The 11016-nt window shown below is 44.9% G+C and overlaps 1 protein-coding gene across 2 annotated transcripts; it reads right to left on the reverse strand.

Annotated features, from left to right (window-relative positions):
* Positions 1–349: 349 nt before the first annotated feature.
* On the reverse strand, positions 350–9341 carry rassf2b (Ras association domain family member 2b). 2 transcript variants are annotated; one of them, XM_068704185.1, is made up of 11 exons: positions 9128–9341; positions 6334–6376; positions 5219–5292; positions 4520–4595; positions 3967–4118; positions 3166–3284; positions 2915–3057; positions 2576–2729; positions 2354–2475; positions 2150–2247; positions 350–1990 (listed from the first exon to the last, which is right to left on the reverse strand). In XM_068704185.1, exons 3-11 carry the CDS (start codon positions 5269–5271, stop codon positions 1921–1923), a joined length of 987 nt encoding a protein of 328 aa, XP_068560286.1. In that variant the 5' UTR covers positions 5272–5292; positions 6334–6376; positions 9128–9341; the 3' UTR covers positions 350–1920. The 2 variants fall into 2 exon arrangements, with proteins under 2 accessions (XP_068560286.1, XP_068560287.1); XM_068704186.1 differs by having other exon boundaries at positions 9098–9341.
* Between the last annotated feature and the right edge of the window lie 1675 nt (positions 9342–11016).

The raw sequence follows: 11016 nt of genomic DNA on the forward strand, positions 1-11016 counted from the left end.
GTCACCCATTTAAAGCTCATTATATAACATGCCGGGCTTTTCCCCCACTGACCTGAACGAGATTACAGATTATATATAAATAAATATATATATATAAATAAATATATATATATAAATAAATTATATATATATATATATATATATATATATATATATAAATAAATTATATATATATATATATATAAAATACATATGTATTTATATATATATATATATATATATAAATAAATATAAATATATATATAAATAAATAAATAAATAAATATATATATATATCTTCTTTTTTTTTTTTTTCTTTCTTGTATTAAATAATCATTGTATGAAAAAAAACATTTTCCAAGTCGTGGCATGAGTTCTTAAAATCTTTAAAGATCATTATTTTGTAAAAGACACAATACAAAAAGCAGGCAAGTCTTCAAAGAGTCACTAAAAATAGAACATGCTCTCTCTCTCTCTCTCTCTCTCTCTCTCTCTCTCTCTCTCTCTCTCTCTCTCTCACACTCTCTCACTCTCTCACTCTCCGTTCTGTACGGCGAGGCTTTGAACGACGACGATGGGAGACGTCGAGCGGACGAAAGCGCAGAGCCGTACGCTCGGAGGCAACGTTGTGCTTCTTTGAAACGCTCACTCGTACATTCACACAACATTCTTCAAAACAAAAGACGGCTCGGCATACTTCACAGTCTTTTGGGATTTCACTCGTGTCATTCTCTGTTGGATGGAAAATAAAAAATAAAAATAGCCGGTCCCAACGCCTACCAGGAGTCATGGCGTGAAGAATGACATTGAGTGTTGTTCGTGGATCTTACGGTACTTCACTGTGCTTGTTACTTTACATCTTCTCGTTGTGTTTCATAAGGCAGGACTACAAGTCACCAGAAAACCTCAACGTCTGGTTTCTTCCTGGAAAGGAATAGTTTCGGGGGCATTTTTTACTTCTTGATGAGCGTTTGATGAGTGGATTAATACCATGAAGTAAATAAGAAGCTATCACAAGCAGCTGGTTAGCTTAGCTTAGCACAAGGACTGGTGGCTAGCTAGCTAGCCTGACTGTTTCTAAAGAGCTGAAGCTCACAAACACTTTATTCGTTTCGTCTGCAACAAAAAACCCAAAAGTGTAACACAACACACTTTGTTTTTTTTTTGAAGAGATTAACATGAGATATGACGTATTAATATGTGAGCGTTAGCTTTCGGAAAGAGCCAGACTTGCTTAGCAGCTACCAGTCTTTGCGCTATGCTAAGCTAACCAAGCGCTGTTGTACAAATACGCGACAGGCGGCTAACTCTCGGCGAGAAAATGTTTCCCCAAAATGTCAAACTATTCCTTTGACCTCAACAGTTACAACATAATACAGATTATCAGCTCAGACGACCGTCAATAATCCCCGCGGTGAACTTCTCGGCCGAGATAATATTGAGAGGGCGACGGTGTGGTCTGACGTTGTTCTGTTGTACTTTCTGTACTTTCTGTACTTTTCTGCAGGCCAATAAGTTCAGAACACGGAACACGTGTCTTTGTGCTTGGAGAAACCTTTTAACAGGCACTTAATTCAGATCATATTCTATGACGTCGGTGCTTTAAAATAGATTTTGGGTCGAGACAGACGACTCGGCGTCTCGTTCCGTAGGCTCATTCTGCACAGGAACGTCTGTGCGCGACGACAAGGAGGTGAGACCGGGTCTGAAGACTGCTGCTGCTAACATGCAAACAATACGGCATGTCGACGTTTTGTCTGTAGGATCCATTGATTGGATGATTTGAAGGAAGAAAAAAAAAAAAAGGCTCCATGCAGTTCAGGAGGAGCAGGATAATCGCTGAAACATACGTCGGTGTTCTCGTCAGCTGATCCCGGGGTCAGCGTCTCGGTCACAGCTGGGCAGATGTGGTGCGGTGCTTCCGACGGTCCGGTGAGCAGATCACATACACGTCCCCCCCTCAGGAAGACAACCGAGCTGCTTCTCAATTCTACAGCGCAGGTACGTATACCTGCAGGCAAGGCAGGCGAGTGCAGACGGAGAAAAAAAGGAACGAATGTGTTACAATGCTGTGTTCTGAAAGCTCGTAACAGCTGGTGAACATGTGGAAGACAGAAAGGAGAGACAGGGTTTTCGTGGAGAATATAAAAGTGTTACGATTCTCTCGTACCTTCTCGTGAGTTTCACCACCTCTCTGTCCTCCTCCTCCTTCAGTTTGGTGATGAAACTCTTCAGCACGGGCATTTCAAACTTGATGTACTGCGCCACCTGGTGGAAGGAGAGGAGAGCACACCAACAGAGAGCAGCGGGAGGTCAACAGGGGGATTACAGAAGAGAGGAGCGAGACGTGTTCACAGTGAACGCGGCGACTTACGTCATACGTGACTTCTTCTCCGAGGTCTTCCTCCATGAGGAAGACCTTGGAGACCTGCTCGCACGGCCCCTGCATGACCCTGAGCACCAGAGGGTAGTCAGTCCGCTTCAGCTTCACGCGCTCTGAAAACAAACGGGGACAACGTCCGTCAACAAAAAGGCATCGATCGACATCTTTCAGCGACGCTTCTTTCTCTTCTGAGCTGAATGATTTCACACTCGCCTCCGCTCGCGTGGACGAGGTAGAGCGCAAAATCGTCCGGGCTGTTTTCGATTTTAAACTTGTTGAGGAGAACTCGAAGCACCTGCGGTGTCCTCATGCAGCTGTTGATGCGGACGTTAGTCACTGAGCCGAACGCAGGGGTAAACACGGACGTCTGAAGAAAAAGGAAAAGACAGGAATTTATTTTCCTCTATTACTTTATTTGTTTAGACACACACACACACACACACACACACACACACACACACACACACACACACACACACACACACACACACACACACACACACACACACACACACACACACACAGCACGTGTTTAAGACTCTCAGACTTCACCTTGTGGTTGTAGAAGTGTCCGTTGATGGAGAAGCGATGGCGTCTGATCTTCCTCTGGTCGCTGGGTGAGCGCCGCTGGCCCCGCCTCAAGACGCCGGCGTCGCTCTTCGTCCTGAGCAGCTGGGCGGAGCTCTCGCTGTCCTCTGTCGCACAACACCAGCCGTCATCTCAGTGTTATTTTCAGACGCATCGTTAAATGAAGGTCGTGGCGGAGAAGCGGCGCTCAGATTGATTGTATTGTCGTGACTCACCTTCTTCCGCCTGTTCTTCCATCACATCCGAGTCCTCTGGTTGGCTGTCGGGCGGCGTCACTTCCACTGTGGGCGGGCTCTGCTGTGTCGTCTGTTGACCGTCTGTGCTGTTGGGGGAACTTTTAAAAAGAAACACCGTTGTTGTTATTAGACCTCCTGTCAAGCAGCAGACGTTCGTTAACCACATAAGACACACACACACACACACACACACACACACACACACACACACACACACACACACACACACACACACACACACACACACACACACACACACACACACACACACACAGACAGACAGACAGACAGACAGACACACACACACACACACGTCTCCGTTTGGTCAGTTTCAGCTTGTGTCAGCTGTTCCTCTTTATAGATGCAGTTTTTTCGGTGATATGTGAAAGTATTTCCTTTAATGTGTGAAGTACCGGTGCTTTAGTTTTGGACTGAAGCTTCAGTAACATCAGCACGGATGGTTTGGCTCTGTTTTTAATGGAACAAGAGTAGCTTCTCCTGATGAACGAATACAGGAAGGGGCTTCAAGCCTATCGACGCTAACTGATCTGTGGTAGCTTGGGGCAAAATCCACAACCGGAGCCAGTAGTGTTAAAAGGTTCCTCTTTGTCTCTGGACCGTCGCCAATAGGATTTAGCAAACTGTGGAAATCAATTATCTAATTCAACTTCATTTTCTCATCAGAACAACCTAGACATGATCCATATCTGACCCCCCCCCCCTGCTGACCCGCCCATGCTTCACCATTTCCGGTCAGCGATGCGTAACCGGAGCCCTTACCCTTGACTGTCCAGATTGCAACCCGAGTGCCAGGAGGTGGAGGAGGGGGGCGGGCGGATCCGCTCGTGGTCGTCCTGCATCTGAAGCCTGATTGGTCGCCGCAGGCCCCAAAAGATATTCAGCAAGCCCTCGACGATCAGCTCCCCCTCTTCCTGTTGGGGGAGAGGAGCCGTGGTCAACACACACACACACACATATATATACACACACACACACACACACACACACACACACACACACACACACACACACACACACACACATATATACACACATAAACACACACACACACACACACACACACACACACACACACACACACACACACACACACACACACGGCTGTTATTGCCCCTCTGGGATACAGTGCATAGGGCACATTAAATTACAATTGACTGAGAGTCAATTGGTGACAGGAAGGCAGACGGTGGTGAAAGTGCTTCTGTTGAAGAAACATTAAAATAAGAGTAATCACACACACACACACACACACACACACACACACACACACACACACACACACACACACACACACACACACACACCCCCCTACCTCTCTGTGTCTGAGCTGTAGGTTCTGTCCCTCATAGTAGAGGTTGTACGTCTTCAGATGTGAGAGGACTGTTGCCCTGGAGACAGAGAGGAGGAAATGCTGATTTCACATATTTGTAGCCCACTTATGTAAATATATATGTGTGTGTGTGTGTGTGTGTGTGTGTGTGTGTGTGTGTGTGTGTGTGTGTGTGTGTGTGTGTGTGTGTCATGTGAACTACATTCTACAAAGCATCAGATGTGGGTTGATTGATGTCATGCTGTCAAGGCAGCCTTTGAAATACAAAATAAATCTTCTTTCAGAGACTAGAAGTATGAGACGGTGTTTTACAGCGAGCTGTAGTACTCGCGTATTCTCAAGTCAAGTACTGACATACTACACACTTAAAAAGGTATTCAGAGCCTGGCTACTGACTCCACGCGGCTCTCAACATGGCGACGGCTCACAGCTAACGCCGCTAACGGTGACGAATTACGGTAAGAAGACGGCCGTTGTGCTTCCGTGACGACTGGCTGGGGGACGTTTATCAGCAGCCACCGTATATCAATGCTCTGCATATTGTACGAGAAGCTTTAAATACATCAATAAATGCTCCGACGCCTAGTAAAAGGTCAGCAGTGAAGTAAAGTGCGCACACTTTAACAACATCCCAAAAGTTAATAAAGGGTAAGAAGACAGTTTGGGGTTTTGAATCCTTACTTCCTGATGAACTTGTTCTCGCCGATCTGAACCCCGTACTCTGGATCATCCATTCTCAGTCAGCATGAGAGGAGCTGAGACACAAACAAGCAACACAGAGAGTTTAACACAGTTCCTCCCTCTGTCTCATGACTCCTCATGACCGGCCGGGCTGCTGCTGGAGGAGGAGGAGGAGGAGGAGGAGGAGGAGGTGAGGGACTGCAGGAAGAGAAGGAGGAGGTAAAGCAACGATCACAGCAGAGCATATCTAGTTTCCTGTCAAGACAGATCAACTCATGGTGAACAGTTAAACACAGTCACAACATCTGGCCTGTGATGGAGGGAGAACAGCTGCTTTCCTACAGTACATCTTTTCTTTCTCTCTCTCTCTCTCTCTCTCTCTCTCTCTCTCTCTCTCTCTCTCTCTCTCTCTCTCTCTCTCTCTCTCCCCTTGTGTCTGTGTCTCTCCTCGCACACATGCAGCTGTTTAAAACATGGCAGCCGGCCATCACCGCTGAGGGCTTTTCCTCTTCGCTGAACGTTGGTGTATTTGTCCTTGTGTGTCAGCGGAGGAGGAAGGACAGAAGGAGACGAACAGGTGGAGGACACATGTGCCACCCTCACAGCCTAATCATTACAAAACATTCATCTGTGAGCAAACCATCACATGTGTTTATCTACCCATCACATGTGTGTCTATACAGGCAGTACATGTTCTAAAGAACACATCATTTACATTTCTAGTAACACTCTGTGGATGGAAATGTCAGTGTGTCACGTCTGTCTGTCCACCGCTTTGGTCCGGACTGAAACATGGAACAGAAATATTGAATGGACTGACCATGAAATGACACGGTCATGGTCCCCAGAAGGTGAATCCTATTGACTTTCATCTTTGTGCTTAATGCTAATCAGCGAGCGTTAGCGTGTTAGCAGGCTGAAGATGTGTACGCCGCGTATTCCACCACAGAGAACATCCAGTCTCTGCATTCACTCATTCATATCAATTGTTATACTATTGTTGGAGCTCTGTAACGTATCGACTCACGAGAGTATTAATACTTAAAGTCAGAGGGACAATACCTGCCAAATAAACGTGGTGTAAATGTCAGTTACAAGAGTGCAAGAGATCTTACCGTAGTGAAGACTGTGTGATCTTTGTTGAGTCACCAGAGACAGCTGCAGATGTGGAGAGAGAGAGAGGGAGAGGGAGGGAGGGAGAGAGAGGTTAAGAGAGGTAGACTCTGTACGTATCCTCAGGTTTGTCACTCAGGTGTCGGGATCAAAAACGCCTTTTCTTGCGAGTCTGACAGCGAACAGACGAGGAAGCATCAGGGGCGTTTTAAAAGGAAGTGCTCCCCTTCCGTTGAATCACTTCCTCCTTTGCTCAGTCAGTCACACAGGAAACTGACACTGGCCCCGAAACTTCCTCAATTCAAGCAGAGCGGCTGCAACACACACACACACACACACACACACACACACTAAACATTGTAATGTAGCAGCTTTAAACACAGAGTGCTGATAAATAAAGCGAGCCTGTCAATCACTGATATGAATGTGTTCAGTTGTTGTGGCCGAATTAAATATTAAAACACCAATCAGCCCAGCCCCATCAATATTTCAGCGCCTGTATTTGCCCTGTCAAGCGCTCGAAAAGATCAAGCGTTCAGCTGCACAATGGAGACCATTAGTCTTTAATACGGCGGCCGCGGTCACTGGCCGGCGGTCGCAGACGGACATGCGGCCGACTGTCAAACCCGAGACACAGTGTCGTAATTGTGTCTCGCGAGACCAACGTGGATTTTAAAGTCAACCGGCTCGACGACCGATTACGAAATCGAACCGCTTCCCGACGTCACCACAGGACACCGAGATCAAAATCTTGACATTTAACCTTTGAAGCTGCAGCTGGAGCATCAGCGGCTGTTGTGCGAAATGTGGACCCAGTTCACTGTTTGCTGTTGGTGACAGTTTGCAGAATAAACGGCCTCCTATGCAAACCCCCCCTCTTTACCGAACACCTCCACCGTGACCTTTCCTACGCCGTGTCCAGCGTCTCCTCCAGAATCGAGCCTGTAGAATCGTTTTAAAATCACCTTGACGGTTCACCAAAGCGGTCCGTTATCACCAGAACTCCTCGTCTGTGTGCAGATCATCTCCGTGACATTCAGACCTCAGAAGAAGCCTCCGTCTCTCTTTGCTTTGAAGCCGACAGCGGCGTCTGAACGCAGTCGGACTGACCCCGGTTCTAGTCTCCGATCAGGGAGCTCTTCTGCTCATAATGTAGACCTCATTGACTCCCTCCCCTCTGCCTCACACGCCTTCATCTGCTCACACACAGTAACTCCTTTTATTCTAATGTTTTCTGATTAGGGAATTCTTTCCTCTCTGCTGTCTGGACTGTTTTTACCATTTAGCTTTCTCCTTTGTGATTCCCTCGTGGAGGACTAGAAACCATCCACCATGCTATTAAAACTCATGACCACAACTTCCTGACCGCCCTCCTCCCCCTCTCTCTTTCATTGACACACATGCACGCTTGTTTTCTGCCCTCTTGCCCTGTTGTCTCTGAACCTCCTCTGTCAAAGTCTTTGGCTGAAATGGACGATGAATAGCTCCAGACCTGCTCCCGTCTGCTTTCAAACCCTCCTCCTCCTCCTCCTCCTCCTCCTCCTCCTCCTCCTCCTCCTCCTCCAGTCTCCACATTACTACAGCTCTGCCTCACTATTGTCACCATTGTCATAGCAACACTGAAAACATCTGAGCTCCCAGAAACCAAAAATAGTGTGTGTGTGTGTGTGTGTGTGTGTGTGTGTCTCCTGCTCCTCATTAGGCATACAACACGTTGCAAGAATCTAAATATGGCGTCCAGATTCTCCAGATCAAGCAGAAACTATTCGTGCCTCTTTGTTGACTGTGGAGCTGCAGAGATCAGTCGATCCACGAGAAAAATACATCAGCAACTAGTATGATAATCGATTAATCATCCTGTCATTTTGCCAAAAACACAGAATGGCAAAATATGCTCACTGGTGTAAGCCATTTAAAGATGACTTCTTCTTCTATAATGGTGAACATGTGTGCTTTGAGCTGGTCGGTCAGACCCGACACAACGTTCACAGAGCTCTTTTTGTGCTATTGATCGCAGCTCATGTTGACCGGATACTTCATTAAAGACGATAGAGTTCACTCATGACAGTTCATCAGACCCACGGACCTCAGACTAACGCGGTCTGGTGTAAAGATCCTCCACGTAATGTTGATTCCACTTCATGAACATGTTGAATTGTCTTGTTTTTAATAAATGATCCAACCCCCAATGCAGGTAGACAGAAACATCAATACAAACTGAGCATGCGCAGACAGTAGGATACGGTCTACCTTTCCTGGAGGGCTGTCGTTTACTTACTAATAAACAGCTGAATGGACATTTAAAAGACAGAAGACTCACTTCACGTCTAGCCAGCCTTGGGTGTGTGTGTGTGTGTGGTGAGGAATCTCAACCATCTACTGCTTGTTACGTAACCTTTTATACTAACACACAGCTGTGTGCACACTCCCTGCTAGAGACCAGACGTGGATAAATAGGGCATGTTTTTTTATCATCTTCTGCTCAACGCTCAGGCTCCAGTGTTACACGGAGCGTGCCCATTAAGTACGTCACACACGGCTCTGTATTCGAGATTTTGAGTCCATAAATGTGTCCCCCGTGCTTTTATAAAATAAATGAATGTCGCTGTTGCGAATTTAATGTTGTCTAAACGTGTCGAAGTCTTCTTTAGCAGGCTAACGTTACAAACAATCACGCTATCAAACTACACGCAGTCCACGTCCCACGTGAACCCGCAGACAAGCATCACGAGCCGCCCGCTACAGCGACGCTTCTGTCTGATTCACCTCGACTTTTGGAGATCTATCTCGGCTCACCAAAATCCCGGCGGAAGCAGGCTCTCCGGTTGTCCTCGTCCGCCGTTCTCCTTCTCCCGTCTTTCCTCTTCTCGCTCGTGACGGCTGAACTATCCGTTAACGGGTGAAACTCCTCGGTCAACTCGCTCGCCCTCCTGCCGCTGGAAACAATCGCTGGGGCGCGTGCATCCAGGAGGAGGAGGAGGAGAGCGCGAGAGAGGTCCATCTGCTGTGGCGGAGCTCGCGGAACGGCGGCGTCCCGACGGGAGCCAATCAGAAGGCGAGCCTCACGCCCCTTTGTTCGCGCTGCGTACAGAGATGAATGAAAACACCGAAACAATAGGAGAGCCGAGCATGCGCACACCGTCTCACTAATGAATTAATATCCAGTGGAAAGAAACCATCATTTACTAAAGTTAGAAATGTAAATAACTGATTTTAAACAAATTTAAAACTCTGTCGACCCAAAGAAAAACAACAGTATTGAGATATTAACTACATTTATTATTATTTACTGTTGAAAATGACAAATATTTGCTGGTTCCACTTTCTCAAATGATTTATTTGTCTTTACAAATATCGTGGTAAATGATTTTTCGACCTAACAAGCAATTTGAGGACATACATTTTGGGCTCTAGGGAGTTTTGAGAGGCGACTTTCACTACTTTAGTCTTTCATAGACTTAAATGATCAAATGATCATGTATATAATCTATAGTTGCAGCCCTCATATTTAACTAAAGTAACACTGAAATGTAATATTCAGTCGAAAACCGTGGAGCATTGTGGCCCATGTGAAGTTCAAGTCTTCACTAAAATCTCACAAATAATACATTTCTTAAAACTAGATTTTCAAGAGAAGGGCTCAACATTCAGGGCTCAAACAAGGAAGATGGGGAAGTTTCTGCTTTGCCTGGATTATAATCCATTTTAAACTGCATGTAATACGAATGTGAATCTAATAACTTATAATAATTTGTATATATAACTTTGATAGTGACATATTAGGGTACCATTGCCTGAAGTCCTTTACCAGTGTTCCCTGTATGCTGTGATCTAATTAGACCATGGTGACACAGGCACAGCTGTCATTAAATAGACTGTGAAACAAACTGATGGAGGAAACTGATAGTCAGTCGTGTGGAGATCTTTCCGTACAGCACAATATTTAAATGTGTCCATCACAGTTAAATCAAACCTGTGACCGGCTAAGTAGTTCAGTTTTATTACCAATAAAGACAAAAGACTGCGTTCATTCAGTAACATCTTATTAAATAGTTTTAGGAACAAAGATTAAAACATTTTGTTGCTACAATTAGTGAACACAATTTCTCTTCCAGAAGGTTTAGCAAACGTTACTCCGTTAAATATACATTTATTTTTGTCTGGTTTTGTTTTTACATCTATTTAAAGTTTCTTAGCTTGTTCTTTCATTTGTACTTTAATGTGTTAACATGGACATGAGTAAAAAAATACAATATGAAAAAAAAAAGGTCCAAACAAAAACACACAAAAGGATTCCACCAAACCACAGATTCATAAAGGATCAAAATGTATTTACTTTTAAATACAAAAAAAAAAAAAACTACAACATAATGATGCGATTTCCAGCATGGTTTATGATTAAAAGTTATAATCTGTTTCTTACAAATATTTGCTTGAAAAAAAAAAACAACATAAAAATGTATATATAAAAAAAAAAAAAAGAAAAAAAAAAAAAAAAACATTGAAAAAGATAAAACACACAATAGTATATTCTTCAGGTAGCACCCCCTTCAAAACAACTGAAAGGGATGGATGTCTGTGTGTCACACCTCGTGGCCACCTTCTTAAGAGAGGCTGGACACGTGTAAAGGAAGAGAGTGTGTGCTTGTGAAGTCGTGTTTACTGTAACAAACACACACGTGTGT

This window comes from Cebidichthys violaceus, unplaced genomic scaffold, assembly GCF_023349555.1.
Source record: "Cebidichthys violaceus isolate CVI_PGR_0920_01 unplaced genomic scaffold, fCebVio1.0.p SCAF_9, whole genome shotgun sequence".
NCBI lineage: Eukaryota > Metazoa > Chordata > Actinopteri > Perciformes > Stichaeidae > Cebidichthys > Cebidichthys violaceus.

Coding starts and splice junctions, on each gene's coding strand:
- rassf2b (XM_068704185.1), bottom strand. CDS start 5,271: ATGGATGATCCAGAGTACGGGGTTCAGATCGGCGAGAACAAGTTCATC. Junction 3,285..3,966: donor TGCAATCTGGACAGTCAAGG/GTAAGGGCTCCG, acceptor TCTTTTTAAAAG/TTCCCCCAACAGCACAGACG. Junction 2,476..2,575: donor CCTCGTCCACGCGAGCGGAG/GCGAGTGTGAAA, acceptor GTTTGTTTTCAG/AGCGCGTGAAGCTGAAGCGG.